The sequence below is a fragment of the Microcaecilia unicolor genome, chromosome 5 (assembly GCF_901765095.1).
Source record: "Microcaecilia unicolor chromosome 5, aMicUni1.1, whole genome shotgun sequence".
NCBI classification, from domain to species: domain Eukaryota; kingdom Metazoa; phylum Chordata; class Amphibia; order Gymnophiona; family Siphonopidae; genus Microcaecilia; species Microcaecilia unicolor.
Genome location: NC_044035.1, coordinates 4,799,421 through 4,815,462, shown reverse-complemented (window position 1 = coordinate 4,815,462; position 16,042 = coordinate 4,799,421). Strand labels below are relative to the sequence as shown.

The window sequence follows — 16,042 nt, the reverse complement described above, 5'->3', positions numbered from 1 at the left end:
TTCAGAGTACTGTGTGAAAGTGCATCTGTTTCAGATGAGACAACAAGACCCCTCTGCACGATGGCTAGGGTCTTCCTACAGCCCATTTCGTGAAACAGGGCAACTTCCTCGCAAGGTAGAAGGGAGTTGAAGCCCAGACCTCAAACTGCCAGAGGGGAGGAGAGAGAAAATATATCTTTGTTTCATTTCAATTTATTTATGAAAGCTTGATGATATATTTCTGTCTCACCTACACAACTCCAGGCAAGTTACAGGATAAAGCAGTGATACAATATAAATTTAAGAATACAAAACACCAGCACAAAAATATAAAGAAAACTTAAATTGAATAATGATCAGATACAGAGGCATAGCCTTCCTTACACCAGTGGCGTTCCTGCCTTGCTCACTGCCTCCCCCGGCACGTTAGCCCCCCAAGGCATATCACCCCCCCAAAAAAAATTGTATCACATGACCTTTCCTCCCAGCAAGCGGGTGCATGGAGTAGGCATGCAGCTGTCGGCTCTGCCGGTCCCCTGGCAGCCACAAGCCTGCTCTGCGTACCCCCTTGCTCCCTGCACCTGGGCGGACCACCCCCACCGACCCACCCTTGGTACTCTACTGCCTCATACACACTCCTGCTGTCACAGTCTCTCCCCTACAGCAGAGCTGCCAAGGGGCCCAATTTTTGAGAGGGAGATTGTAGTATGCACCCAGCCCCTCCCACTCTGCCTTGGTCCCACCCACTCTGCCTCATGGCTCCGCCCCTATCTTGCTGTTTGATACTTTAGAACAAATGTTCCAGATAAAGCGAGAACTCTTGGCTTTAACACCAGGAACTCTCGTCTACGCTTTTGTGTCTCTTTGTTAAGATCGGGGAAAATCTGGATCTTAGCTCCAAAAAAAGATGCATTCATATGCCTAAAATACAATTTAAAGATGTTATTTCTATCAAATTCAAGAGCGAAAGATACCAGGAGAGTTGTGCGTTCAGTAACCATCTCCAGTGAACTCTCAAGGAACTCTGTCAAGTTCAGATCTGATTGAGGCTGAGAAATCAGGGGTTGAGATTGAATTCCATATATATAGCGAGCCCCGGTGATGGGCGGAAAGCCCTCCTTAGGGATTCCTAGGATTTGTCCAAAATATTTTTTTAGCATATCTTTAGCAGGAATTAGAGGAGACTTCGGAAAATTAAGGAATCTTAAGTTATTTCTCCTCCCCTGATTATCTAAGTATTCAATCTTCTTAACTATAGTGTCTCTGTCCTTTACCAAAGTTCCTGTCAGATCCTGTAATTTTTTAAGCTCTCCTCCCAGTGTTTCAGTTTTCTCTTGATTTTCTTGCATTTTCCCACAAAGCTGCTCTTGAGTTTGCTTTAAACTTACAATTTCCTCTTTTATAGAAGTTGTTACCTTGGTAAGGTTGGTGTTCATCCCCTGTATGGCGTCCCACAGCAACTCAAGCGTTATTACAGCTGGTCTTAATCTTTCACCGCTATCCACGGAAGATGCCACCAGGACAGGAGTGAGTGCAGGGCTCACTGCACCCAATTCTGTAGCCGCTAACTTCTCTGGGGTTGACGCTTCCACGGGGCCTCCTCCGGTTGCTAGTGCAGGAAACCCTTCGGTTTGCAGTAGCTGCCCATCCGATAGGAAGCGAACACTTCCGGGTTGCGGTGGTGCTGTAGTTGGAGGCGGGCTAAGTGACGCTGCCTCTATGCTGCGGTCCGATAGTCCAGCTACGGACTCCATCGTCGCGGGAGCTGGGGTTTTGCTCATCTGAACGCCGTACTTCTCCAACGTTTGTTGCCGGAGCGCCGGGCTTCCAGGGCAGGAGGAGGACTGAATCCCTGTTTTCCCCTTCCTTTTCCCCATGAATTCTCGTGGGGAAAGTGCTGCTCTCTCAGGCAAGTACGTCGGGTTTCGGGAGCTCAGACGCGACTTCCTCTCAGATCGCCATCTTGCCCTCCCACCGCATCTCCCCTCTTTCATCCCCATATTTCTATCCAGCATCTACCCTGACTCCCTATCCTTCCATCCAGCGCCTACACTTTCTCCCCCATCCTTCTACCCAGCATCTTCTCTCTCTCTACCCTTTTCCATTCAACATGTCCTCTCTCTCTCCATCCTTTCATGTAGCATCTCACCTTTCTCTCCCCATCCTTCCATCTAGCGTCTCCCCTTTCTCTCCCTACCCTTCATCCAACGTCTCCTCTCTTTCTCTCTCCATCCTTCTGTCTGTCATCTCCTATCTTTCTCTCCCTACCCTTCTATCCAGACTCTCCCCTTTTTCTGTCCCCATCTTTCCAGTGTCTCCTCTCTTTCTCCTCCTCCTCCTTCCATCCATTGTCTCTCCTCCTTCTGTCCCCATCCATCTAGTATCTCCCCTCTTTCTCTCTCCATTAGCATCTTCTCTCTCTCCAGTCCTTTTCCGTCCAGCATCTCCCCTCTTTCTCTCCCCATCTTTCCACTCATCTTCTGTCTCTACTCTTCTTCCATCCAGCATCTCCCCTCTTCTATTCATCTTTTCTCCTCCCCTTTCTATTCATCATCTCCCACTTCTCCCTCCCTCCTTCAGTGTGGTGTTTTCTGTTTCATGCGGACCTCTGCAGCTTCTCCTGATGAGTATCAGCAAAGCAATAAGAAGCAGGCACGAGGTGCAGTCTTCAGGCATATGCTGTTGGCTCTGTTGGTGCCCTGCCCCCTTTGACCTCAACTTCCTTTTCTGGGGCAGGGGACCAGCAGAGAAGGCAGCGGGGGGGGGGGGGGGGGGGAGGGAAGGGAGTGTGTTGGCTGGTGTAGTGGCGGCCCAGGAGAAGAGCCACTAACTGCCTGGCTTTGTCAGCAGGGACTGTCCTTCTATGTTTAAATTGTACAGCGCTGCGTAACCCTAGTAGCGCTTTAGAAATGCTAGTTAGTAGTAGTAGGAGGAGGAGGAGGGTCTTAGGGATCTCTGCCAGCCAAAGCAGTAGACTGTGCCTCAACTTTGGGGGTGGCTATGCCACTGCTGTTTCCCTTCCCTTAGGACTGGTCATATTCCCTTTCTTCCCTTCTCCATATAGGACTCTGGCCCTCCGCCAACTCTCAGGCCTAGGGCTTCTACTCCTCAGAGTGACCCCCAAGAAACCTGCAGCTTGCTAGAGCTGGATCTTCAAATCCAGAAACTTGGGATCATATCCAGCAAAAAAAATCCCTGCTTTTCACTCCCTCCAAATCCTGGAGCTTGCAAAAAATTGAAAACCTTGAGGCACTTTGTAATACGCTTCATACAATGCCATGGGTCAACAGAAAGCATATTCCGTTTGTTGCATGTGGCTTCCACAACACAGGAGGTGCACGTGTGGAACAGGTAGGGTGCAGGTCATACAGAAACGTGTATTCACACGTGTCCAATGTATCAGCCCTCTATGGCTCTCCAGTGGCTTTCTTGTGTTAGAAGATAGCTCTGAATAAAACCAGGATCTTTTCTTTCTCTTTCCCTCTGGCAGTTGCGTTTTCAGGACTGGGTTTCACCTCCTTCTACCTGGCGGGGAAGCTGAACTGTTTCACTGAGCTGGGCCGTGGGAAGAGCTGGAGGCTGTGTGCAGTGGTCCTGCCGCTCTACTGCGCCATGATGATAGCGCTGTCCCGCATGTGTGACTACAAACACCATTGGCAAGGTGAGAATCACTTCCAAAGGCAACAAGGCTGGGGGGTGGGGGTAGATACTTGAATCTGTGCAGGAGTGGAGTGGTGGCTTTGTAATGAAGGGGAGGTGCATTGAGAGATAAGAGGAGCAGGGGGGTGAGTTCATTATAATGAGGGGGGACAGAGAGATGACAGGAGCTGGGGGAGTGACTTCCTTATAATGTGGGGGGGGGGGGGCTGAGAGATGAGAGGAGCTGTGGTAACTGTCTTTTAGTGAGATAGACCTTGAGAGATGAGGGGAGTTGGGGGGGGGGGAGATTGACTGCCTTATAATGAGGGGAGGGGGGCACTGAGAGATGAGAGGAGCTGGGGTAACTGTCTTTTAGTGAGATGGACCTTGAGAGATGAGGGGAGTTGGGGGGGGGGGAGATTGCCTTATAATGAGGGGGAGGGGCTGAGAGATGACAGGAGCTGGGGTAACTGTCTTTTAGTGAGATGGACCTTTAGAGATGAGGGGAGTTGGGGAGGGGGGAAGATTGCCTTATAATGAGGGGAGGGGGCACTGAGAGATGAGAGGAACTGTGGTAACTGTCTTTTAGTGAGATGGACCTTCAGAGATGGGGGGGGGGGAGATTGCCTTATAATGAGGGGAGGGGGGCACTGAGAGATGAGAGGAGCTGTGGTAACTGTCTTTTAGTGAGATAGACCTTGAGAGATGAGGGGAGTTGGGGGGGGGATTGAGTGCCTTATAATGAGGGGAGGGGGCACTGAGAGATGAGAGGAGCTGGGGTAACTGTCTTTTAGTGAGATGGACCTTGAGAGATGAGGGGAGTTGGGGAGTTGGGGGGGCGGGAGATTGCCTTATAATGAGGGGAGGGGGGGCACTGAGAGATGAGAGGAACTGTGTTAACTGTCTTTTAGTGAGATGGACCTTGAGAGATGAGGGGAGTTGGGGGGGGGGGGGAGATTGAGTGCCTTATATTGAAGGGGGGGCCTGAGAGATGAGAGGAGCTGGGGTAACTGTCTTTTAGTGAGATGGACCTTGAGAGATGAGGGGAGTTGGGGGGGCGGGAGATTGCCTTATAATGAGGGGAGGGGGGACTGAGAGATGAGAGGAACTGTGTTAACTGTCTTTTAGTGAGATAGACCTTGAGAGATGAGGGGAGTTGGGGGGGGGGGGAGATTGACTGCCTTATAATGAGGGGAGGGGGGCACTGAGAGATGAGAGGAGCTGGGGTAACTGTCTTTTAGTGAGATGGACCTTGAGAGATGAGGGGAGTTGGGGAGTTGGGGGGGGCGGGAGATTGCCTTATAATGAGGGGAGGGGGGGCACTGAGAGATGAGAGGAACTGTGTTAACTGTCTTTTAGTGAGATGGACCTTGAGAGATGAGGGGAGTTGGGGGGGGGGGAGATTGAGTGCCTTATATTGAAGGGGGGCCTGAGAGATGAGAGGAGCTGGGGTAACTGTCTTTTAGTGAGATGGACCTTGAGAGATGAGGGGAGTTGGGGGGGCGGGAGATTGCCTTATAATGAGGGGAGGGGGCACTGAGAGATGAGAGGAACTGTGTTAACTGTCTTTTAGTGAGATAGACCTTGAGAGATGAGGGGAGTTGGGGGGGGGGGAGATTGACTGCCTTATAATGAGGGGAGGGGGGCACTGAGAGATGAGAGGAGCTGGGGTAACTGTCTTTTAGTGAGATGGACCTTCATTGATGAGGGGAGTTGGGGAGGGGGGAGATTGCCTTATAATGAGGGGAGGGGGGACTGAGAGATGAGAGGAACTGTGTTAACTGTCTTTTAGTGAGATAGACCTTGAGAGATGAGGGGAGTTGGGGGGGGGGGAGATTGACTGCCTTATAATGAGGGGAGGGGGGCACTGAGAGATGAGAGGAGCTGGGGTAACTGTCTTTTAGTGAGATGGACCTTCATTGATGAGGGGAGTTGGGGAGGGGGGAGATTGCCTTATAATGAGGGGAGGGGGGACTGAGAGATGAGAGGAGCTGTGGTAACTGTCTTTTAGTGAGATAGACCTTGAGGGGAGTTGGGGGGGGGGAGATTGACTGCCTTATAATGAGGGGAGGGGGGCACTGAGAGATGAGAGGAACTGTGGTAACTGTCTTTTAGTGAAATAGACCTTGAGAGATGAGGGGAGTTGGGGGGTGGGGGGAGATTGACTGATTTTCATAGGTAGGGTTAGTGCAGGTTGTATTCACAGAGAAGGACTCTTTTAACGTAGATTCTGTGTATGGTGGTTCCTTTTTTGCAGCTGGAGGTGTTCTGGGGTTCTAGAACTGTTGGGTCCTTTTACTAAGGCACGCTGAAAAGTGGCGTACGGTAGTGTAGGCATGGGTTTTGGGCACGTGCAGAATCATTTTTCAGCGCACCTGTAAAAAAGGCCTCTTCTTTTTTTTTTTCCTGAAATGGACGTTCAGCAAAATCAAAATTGCCGCGTGTCCATTTTGGGTCTCTGACCTTACCGCCAGCCATAGACCTAGCGGTAAAGAATTTGGGCTGAAAGGACCTATGTGCGTCAGATGCCACTTTTCAGACGTGCGTAGCGGACGCGTTCCAAAAACGAAATTAGCACAAGAGCCACGCAGTAGTCGGGCGGTAAGTCCATTTTGGCACACGTTGGGTGCACCTAGGCGCCTACATGGCTTTGTAAAAGGGGCCCTGTGTTTTCCAAGTCCGGTCCTGGATATCCACAATGAATATGCACAAAAGAGATTTGCATATAATGGAGGCCGTGTATGCAAATCAAGTTTATGCTTACTCATTGTGGATATGTTGAAAACCTGACTGGCAAGGGGTGTTCCAGGACTGGACTTGGGGAAACACTGGACTAGAATATTTGCAGTGCTGACTTTTCATAGGTAGGGTTAGTGCAGTTTGGAACCACGGAGAAGGTTTCTTGTAGATTCTCCATACAGTTGTCCTCTTTTTCTAGCTGGAGCTTTTATGTAAGGCCCCCTTACAGAGCGCTCCTGGATCTGGGGCCCGACCTAGTTGGAGCCTCCCGAGGGCTGTCTCTGTCAGTGGTGCATGGTGCCTCTTCCTGGGGAAGAAAGCGTTACTGGGAAGGGTTACTCTGTTCTCTCCCCAGGAAAAATTCAAAAGACTGCTGTGAACAGGGCTGGCTATTAAATTAAACAGGTTTCATTGTAACATAGTAACATAGTAGATGACGGCAGAAAAAGACCTGCACGGTCCATCCAGTCTGCCCAACAAGATAACTCATATTTGCTGCTTTTGTGTGTACCCTACTTTGATTTGTACCTGTGCTCTTCAGGGCACAGACCGTATAAGTCTGCCCAGCACTATCCCCGCCTCCCAACCACCCGCCCCTCCTCCCAACCACCGGCTCTGGCACAGACCGTACAAGTCTGCCCAGCACCATTCCCACCTCTCAACCACCAGCCCCGCCTCCCAACCACCAGCCCCGCCTCCCAACCCCGGCTCCGGCACAGACCGTACAAGTCTGCCCAGCACCATTCCCACCTCCCAACCACCAGCCCCACCTCCCAACCACCAGCCCCGCCTCCCAACCACCAGTCCCGCCTCCCGATCCTGCCCCGGTCTGTTTACATAGACCTCTATATACACTGTCTTATGCAGCTAAGAAATTAGGATTCAATTCTGTTGCCATAAACAAACACCAACAAATTTTAACATGCTTGTATTTAACCCAGTACTAATAGCATTAATCTGTAACTCAGGTCTTTAGTCCTAGTATCACACCTTTCAAACCCTTTCAGTCTTGCTTGCCAAGGTGGTAGCTGTAAGCTTCTCCCAGCTTCTTCGCTAAGTCGGTGTGTGGGTGAGACTTTGTTGCCTAGGTCCCTTCTCTCCTTTCCTTTTAGGTCTCTTCAAATCTCACCTCTCCGTTGGAGACCTCCTGGGCTGGGGCTGCTGTGCTGAACTTCTAGGCTGGCTATGCCTGTGCTTGCTATGGCTTCCTGCAGTGGCGTTCCTAGGGGGGGGGGGCAGTGGGTGCGGTCCGCCCCAGGTGCACGCCGCTGGGGGGGGGGTGCCGCGTGCGCCTGTCCTTCGTTCGTTCCATGCTCCTTCTGCCCCGGAACAGTCCTGTTCCGGGGCAGAGGGAGCATGGAACGAACGAAGGACAGGAGCGCGCGGCACCCCCCCAGCGGCGTGCACCCAGGGGGGTTCTTTCGCGGGGGAGTGTCCTTTCGCCGGGGGGGGGGGGTGTCACGCTGCATCCGGGGGGGGGGGGGGCGCTGCACCTGGGGGGTGGGGCACATCGGCGATCCGCCCTGGGTGTCAGCCCCCCTAGGAACGCCACTGGCTTCCTGGAAGATTTCCCGGGGCTCTGAGGACCGGCTGTCCTCCCAAGAGCTGTCCTTCTCTGCTGGGCTCCTAGTGCTGGCCACATCCAGAGAACTTTCTCCCTTGCTGGGCCCCTAGTGCTGATTGCACCCCAGAGGCTTTGTTCCTCACTGGTTCCCTATTATCAGTCGCTCCCCGAAGGCCTTGTGCCTCACTGGTCCTGGGCCTCACTGGTCCTCTCTTCAAGAGGAGCCTCTGAGGTTTCTCCCTGCTGGAGTGCAGCAGGGCCGCCGAGAGACTAGGCTGGGCCCGGGGCAAGGCCGTCCCGCCTTCGCCCCCTGCCGCTCCCCCCGCCGCTGCAGTCCGCGGTCTCACATGCCTGCCTCCACGGCTCCAGGCCCCCTTCATTCAAAGCGACAGTCGCAGATCGCGTGTCTTCTGGCCTTCTCTCCCTGTGCCCCGCCCTCGTCTGATGTAACTTCTGGTTTCCGTGAGGGCGGAAGGCCAGAAGAGAGGTGATCTGCGACTGCCGCTTGAATGAAGGGGGCCCAGAGCCGTGGAGGCAGGCAGGTGAGACCGGGGACTGCAGCGCCGGCGGCCTGACCCTGGCGCCAGGCCCCCCTTGGAGGCCCAGGCCCGGGGAAATTTGCCCCCCCTGCCCCCCCCTCAGCGGCCCTGGAGTGCAGGCTTCCATAGCAGGAAGATAGGGGCAGAAACACAGACAAGAGATGCTGAACAGGGTGGATAGGATGCAGAGAGAAGATGAATGATGGACTTGATAGAGAAGAAGAGAATGTGGTAAAGGTAGTTAGCTTAGTGGGGTTTATAAAAGCTCTGGCTGGCTTCCTAAGGAAAAGTCCATAGATCATTATTAAATTGACTTGGGGAAAATGTATTGAACTTTTTCGGAATCTTGCCAGGTATTTGTTACCTAGATTGGCCACTGTTGGAAACAAGACGCTAGGCTTGATGGACCTTCAGTCTGTCCCAGTATGGCAATACTTAAGTACTTATGACAGGGAGGCCCTGGCAAAAAAATTAAGACAAGACAGGGGAAAGCAGAAACCAGAGACACAAAAAATTACTAGACAACCAAGGTAGATAAAGGAATGTTATTTTCTATCGTTGATTAGAATATGTTAATTTTTGGAATGTACTGGCAGGGGCCTATGAGAGAAATCTTACTCACTGGCCTTAAATCTCCAGCATAGCAATGATAAATCTTCAGCTTTGCAATGGGTCACCTTTGGTGTCTCTGGAAATTCTACTTGTGACCTTACTTCACGTAGTCCACTGAGACAATGTCATGGCACCAGAATTAGTGGCCGGTCATCTGTGTTATAGGCCTAAGACACCCTTCTGCACCTCTAGGCCCCCGATAAGACCGGACAAGTGTGTTCAGCTTTTTTTGGAGGTGAATGGAAGGGCAAAGACAACCTCCCACCTTCCCCTCATCCCTTTGGTTATTGAGTTATCGCTCACAAGATTTTATCTTGTAGCTCTCTTTACGAATTCAATTATCTTCCTGTACGGGGAGCTGTAATTGTCTGAAAAGGCAGCAACACACTCCCGGGCCTGTAATAATCACTCCTTATAATTTACAGAGGCATAATAAAGCTGATAATAACAGCCCCTGAAACACTAGCACCCCGGCAGAGCAGCAAGCTTGGCTAGCATTGTTTTACAGCTGCTAAGGTGGCAGGTGGGTATAAATCTACCATAGCCAAGAAGGCAGAAAGGGAGCTGGGAAACTGAGGCGCTGGGGACGCTGGCTTTAGCCCAGACCCCCTCCACCCTGCCCTACATTCTCCAGCAAGGGGGGAGAGCCCTAGTTCTGGAAGAATCCCAGGGTGATTCCCTATCGTCCAAGGTGAGTGAAGGGAACCTGGGAGTCAGACACTGATGAGGATGTGGGGTTTTTAGCTGGAATTCAAAAATGGGGTAACAGAGGCTCAGAGAGAGCCACGCGTGAGTAGCAGAGAGCACGAGTGGCTGGGGAGATCGGTTGACACAGACGCCATGTGAGCCTGTGACTAGGTATGTGTTTATGCTTTGGGAACTGATTGTGCAGGCACTGAACTAGGGTTTCTGACGCTCCCCTGTAACTTTTAAATGAGCCCCCCCTGCCCCCCCCCATATCCAGCATCCCATCAGTCCTTCTCTACACACCTATAGCGCTGCTTCCACCCTACCTTAGCCTGGGCCCTTCCAGCCCCCAGTGTGCTGCATCCTGCCAACTTTCCTTTATAGACTTTTTGTTGGAGGGGATAGAGTGGAGCCCTGGCTTACTTCAGGGTAAGTGTTAGGAGTTAGGAGTTACGGAGTTAGGAGTTACGGATCAAGAAAGGGATCTGGGTGTCGTCGTCGATGATACGCTGAAACCTTCTGCTCAGTGTGCTGCTGCGGCTAGGAAAGCGAATAGAATGTTGGGTGTTATTAGGAAGGGTATGGAGTCCAGGTGTGCGGATGTTATAATGCCGTTGTATCGCTCCATGGTGCGACCGCACCTGGAGTATTGTGTTCAGTACTGGTCTCCGTATCTCAAAAAAGATATAGTAGAATTGGAAAAGGTACAGCGAAGGGCGACGAAAATGATAGTGGGGATGGGACGACTTTCCTATGAAGAGAGGCTGAGAAGGCTAGGGCTTTTCAGCTTGGAGAAGAGACGGCTGAGGGGAGATATGATAGAAGTGTATAAAATAATGAGTGGAATGGATCGGGTGGATGTGAAGCGACTGTTCACGCTATCCAAAAATACTAGGACTAGAGGGCATGAGTTGAAGCTACAGTGTGGTAAATTTAAAACGAATCGGAGAAAATGTTTCTTCACCCAACGTGTAATTAGACTCTGGAATTCGTTGCCGGAGAACGTGGTACGGGCGGTTAGCTTGACGGAGTTTAAAAAGGGGTTAGATAGATTCCTAAAGGACAAGTCCATAGACCGCTATTAAATGGACTTGGAAAAATTCCGCATTTTTAGGTATAACTTGTCTGGAATGTTTTTACGTTTGGGGAGCGTGCCAGGTGCCCTTGACCTGGATTGGTCACTGTCGGTGACAGGATGCTGGGCTAGATGGACCTTTGGTCTTTCCCAGTATGGCACTACTTATGTACTTATGTGGCAGGGGGCTCCATTCCTGCCTGGCGCCCCCAAACGTTGTCACTTCTCTGCCATGCTTATCTTGCTTGCCCTTGTGGGATTTGTTCCTTCATCAGAGAGGGCCCCGGGATCAGAGGTGAAGAAGGGACGGGCGCTGTCTCAGACCTTGAAAGGCAGCCCCCGTGAAAGAGCCAGCGCTGTCAGATTTTATCTCTCTGCTCTGCCCCCTGGATTTAGAAGATCAATAATAGTCTGGGCAGCCAGACAGAAGATTAATCAGACAGCTGTGAGGGACCATCTGAAGCACCATCAGCGGTTAGAGAGGGGTCACGGTGACACACAAACTGTCAGGCCACTGATACTGTCTGAACCTGAGTTCTTGCCAGGGCCAGCGCACCCCCCCCCCCCCCCCCCGTGCATGGAGATCCAGGGAATGATGAGCATGATGGACCAGGGACACCAGGCTGGCTCCAAAACCCATCCCAGCTACAGCTTAGCTTTGCCCCTGGCTCGCTGCCTCTCTGAAGTGAAAAGATGGAGAGGGGCTTGGAAGTTTTCAGAAAAAAACAATAAGAAGTAATAGCAGACAGTTGGGAAATTTTCCAGGGCAGAAATCAGACAATTATGAGACAGAAATGATTTTACTGCAGCACAGTCATCGACCGTGAGCTCAGTTCCCATGCAGCAGAGGAAAATGTCTCTGATTGGAAATTGGATATTTTCTCTAGGCTGATAGGTAAATAGGTCACAGACAGTCCAGCTCTGCTGCCCAGTTCCAGAAGAAGAGCTGAGAGAACTTGGCCCTGTCACAATTAGGAATACGATAGTCTGCAGGTCTTGTACCGAACCAGGAACCAAAGCTCCCAGCGCAGCCTCACTTCCAGATCCTTCCTGTGAGGGGTGCTGTCTCCAGGGCATTCCCCTCACATGTTAATGTACGGATGTGCAGGTGCACATGTGTTTATACGTGTGCGTGTTTGTGCCTGTTTATAGATGTGTGTATGGATAACGGAGCACTTAAACGTAAGCAGGCTGTACTTTCCTAATGTTATAATTAGGTAGGGTTTTTGTTCACAGTCTAGATGTGAATATATTGTGAGATATAAGAATTTTTAATTAAAAAAAAGAAATACTCCAGGAATGAGGAGGGACCCGGCAAATCTAGTTCTCCAAACAGCTGAGAATAGAATGCAACATATGTCATGGCATTAGGCTGTACCCCTGTAGTTACATATGTGGAACAGGAGCCAGTGACAGGGGCTAGTTACATATGTGTGATGGGAGCCAGTGTCAAGGACTAATTACATTCATGAGACAGGAACCAGTGACTGGGACTAGTTACATACATGTGACACGAGCCAGTGAATTGGACTAGTTACATATGATGGGAGCTGGTGACTGGGACTAGTTACATATGTATGATGGGAACTAGTGGCAGGGACTAGTTACATTCATGTGACAGGAACCGGTGACTAGGACTAGTTACATGTTTGTGATAGAAGCCAGTGATTGGGACTAGTTACATATGTGTGACTGGAGCTGGTTACTGGGACTAGTTACATGTAATGGGAGCCAGTGACAGGGACTAGTTACATGTGTGTGACAGAAGCCAGTGACAGGGACTAACATATATGTGATGGGAGCCGGTGACTGGGACCAGTTCCATACATGTGACAGGAGCCGGTGACTGGGACTAGTTATATGTAATGGGAGCTGGTGACTGAGACTAGTTACATATGTGTGATGGGAGCTGGTGCTGGGACTAGTTACTTGTAATGGAAGTTAGTGACAGGACTAGTTACATACATGTGATGGAAATCAGTGTCAAGGACTACTTACAGACATGTGATGGGAACCGGTGGCAGGGACTAGTTACTGTACATTCATGTGATGGTAGCTGGAGACTGGGACTAGTTACATGTGTGTGACAGAAGCCAATGACAGGGACTAGTTCTATACAGGTGACAGGAGCCGGTGACTGGGACCAGTTACATGCGATGGGAGCCGGTGACTGGGACTAGTTACATATGTATGATGGGAACTAGTGGCAGGGACTAGTTACATTCATGTGACAGGAACCGGTGACTAGGACTAGTTACATACATGTGACGCGAGCCAGTGAATAGGACTAGTTACATGTTTGTGATAGAAGCCAGTGATTGGGACTAGTTACATACATGTGACAGAAGCTGGTGACTGGGACTAGTTACATGTGATGGAAGCTGGTGACTTGGACTAGTTACATATGTGTGACTGGAGCTGGTTACTGGGACTAGTTACATGTAATGGGAGCCAGTGACAGGGACTAGTTACATGTGTGTGACAGAAGCCAGTGACAGGGACTAACATACATGTGATGGGAGCCGGTGACTGGGACCAGTTCCATACATGTGACAGGAGCCGGTGACTGGGACTAGTTATATTTAATGGGAGCTGGTGACTGAGACTAGTTACATATGTGTGATGGGAGCTGGTGCTGGGACTAGTTACTTGTAATGGAAGTTAGTGACAGGACTAGTTACATACATGTGATGGAAATCAGTGTCAAGGACTACTTACAGACATGTGATGGGAACCGGTGGCAGGGACTAGTTACATTCATGTGATGGTAGCTGGAGACTGGGACTAGTTACATGTGTGTAACTAGTTTGTACAGCGCTGCGTATGCCTTGTAGCGCTATAGAAATGCTAAATAGTAGTAGTAGTAGTAGTGTGTGACAGAAGCCAGTGACAGGGACTAGTTCTATACAGGTGACAGGAGCCGGTGACTGGGACCAGTTACATGCGATGGGAGCCGGTGACTGGGACTAGTTACATACATGTGACAGGAGCCAGTGACTGGGACTAGTTAATGAGATGAGAGCAGGTGACTGGGCTAGTTATATGTGTACGTGACAGAAACCAGTGAAGGGACTAGTTACATATATATGACAGAATGGGAGCTGGTGACTGGGACTAGTTACATACATGTGATGGAAGCCAGTAGTCATTCTTTCAGTATTCTTAATAGAGGCGTGTTACAGGAAGTAGTAAGTGCCGTCTGCTGAAAACTGAGCAGGGTCTATATGTTGTACCATTGAAAGCCATAGGATTGCATATAGGAGCCATGACCCACACGTGCTCACAGGTATTGCTGTTTGTCGAAGTCCGTTTTGTGTGTGAAGAAATGTGTCCTAGAGAGTTGCATGGGGGACAGAAGTTTCACCAGCCCATCCCCGCTGGAATCTAATCCATCCCCGCATGTAATCTCCTCTATCCCTGCCCATCCTCTGTGGTAAAATAACTTAACATGTAACTCATGTTGATAACGTCCCCTCTCGGTGCTTATGGGAATTTCAGTGCTATTAACCATATCCATTAATTGTTTAGCGCTATTGTACTTGTTGGCTGGCCTGGCACTACATTTCCGCGGGATCCCTGCAGGATTTTCATCCATCCCTGCGGGAGTCCTGTGGACATGGAGGGGCTCCCCGCCGGATTTCCGCTAACCCCATTCCCATGCAGCTCTGTAGTCTAGACCCAGTGGCACCACACAGTGATCGCCCCCTCCTGGTGCTGTTCTCCTTTAGCAGATGCAGTACCTTCCTATGCCACCAGAGGCCCCTCTTCACAGGCATTAAATTCCATTTCCACCCCTTCCTAATGGGCCCTTTTTCTATTGCAGACTCTTTTGTCGGAGGAGTGATTGGCCTGATCTTTGCCTACGTTTGCTACAGGCAACACTACCCCTCATTATGTCACCCGGCCTGCCACAGACCTTACATCTGCTTCCAGACTCCCAGCTCCCGGAGGAGAGATGAGAGGGTATCAATGGACAATGCCAGCAGTCTGCCCCTGGAGGGCATCACTGAAGACCCCATGTGACTCACATGTTCCGGACCTTTCTCCCCTGACTGATTCAACACATTTCCTCCCCTCTCAGAGACGTCTTTTTACAAGTTCATCTCCAAGAGCGCTCCACCCTTCCAGTTTGTGTTTCTGCTTTGAAATTCATTGTGCTCCCTTCCATCCATTTTCAGTTTACCAAAAACACAAAAACAGAGCACGTACGATAAACAAGGGACAGAATTTGGTGTTTCGATGTGTCTCTGCTCAACTTTGTCCATGCGTGTGCCAGTGAAGAGTCTACGGTTTGCATTTGGTTTTAGATTTTGGCTGGTTTTTTTTTTTTGGTGAATAAAAAATCAGCATGTTTGTCAAAAAGCTCTCTGTCAGGCCTGTGTGTTTGGTGATGGGCTGGCGAGCCCTTCTGGAGTAACCAGAGAATCCTGCACACACCCTTTCACCAGGATCAGCGGGTGTAAGAAACCCAGCGCAGTATCTGGGAAAAGTTGAAGACCTTTGTTCAGCTACAGAACTCTTCAGTGAAGGAGAAGAATTTCACTTCAGACACACAACTATCCTATGTAGCAGGAAATCAAGGCAGGCTGACATGTGCGCTATAATGGGGTACATGAGGAATAGAGTGTGGTAGAGTTATCTGTTGCCAATCTTTTTTCATTGATACTTTATCCTCTGCTTATTTGAATCACTTTATCTATTACTTTGGCAATACAGTTAACTGGATGTGAATTTATTTATGTCTTTAATTTAGTTACGGAAAGACAAAAAAGCAGATCAGTAAAAAAATATTTTATTAAAGGACAACCAAATATTCAAATCAGCCTGACACTGGCCGTGTTTCGCCCAACTGGGCTGCATCAGGGGATGTACGGAAGTCTGAAATCATGAATCTTCCAAAATACAGTACCTTCACAATTCTAAAATGCTGAAAAAATTTTAGAATTGTGAAGGTGCAGGACGGTACTCACGCCACTATCTTTTATGATTCATTCGGTTTGTGCTGTTTTTTTACTGTGTTTTGGAAGATTCATGATTTCAGACTTCCGTACATCCCCTGTTGCAGCCCAGTTGGGCGAAACACAGCCAGTGTCGGGCTGATTTGAATATTTGGTTGTCATTTAATAACATATTTTTTTACTGATCTGCTTTTTGTCTTTCCATCTTGGAGTTTGCAGATCGTTTGCCTTGCTGTTTTCTTGGACCCTC

At 49.9% G+C, this 16,042-nt stretch overlaps 1 protein-coding gene across 1 annotated transcript in view; it reads left to right on the top strand.

Moving 5' to 3' along the window:
* The window catches only part of PLPP4 (phospholipid phosphatase 4), a 126,724-nt gene extending 111,612 nt beyond the window's left edge, over positions 1 to 15,112 (top strand). Inside the window, exons 6-7 of the mRNA XM_030204741.1 lie at positions 3,470 to 3,640; positions 14,658 to 15,112. Coding sequence (XP_030060601.1) covers positions 3,470 to 3,640; positions 14,658 to 14,857 — 371 coding nt within the window. The 3' untranslated portion in view covers positions 14,858 to 15,112. The remainder of the gene's footprint in view (positions 1 to 3,469; positions 3,641 to 14,657) is intronic.
* The last annotated feature ends 930 nt before the right edge of the window (positions 15,113 to 16,042 follow it).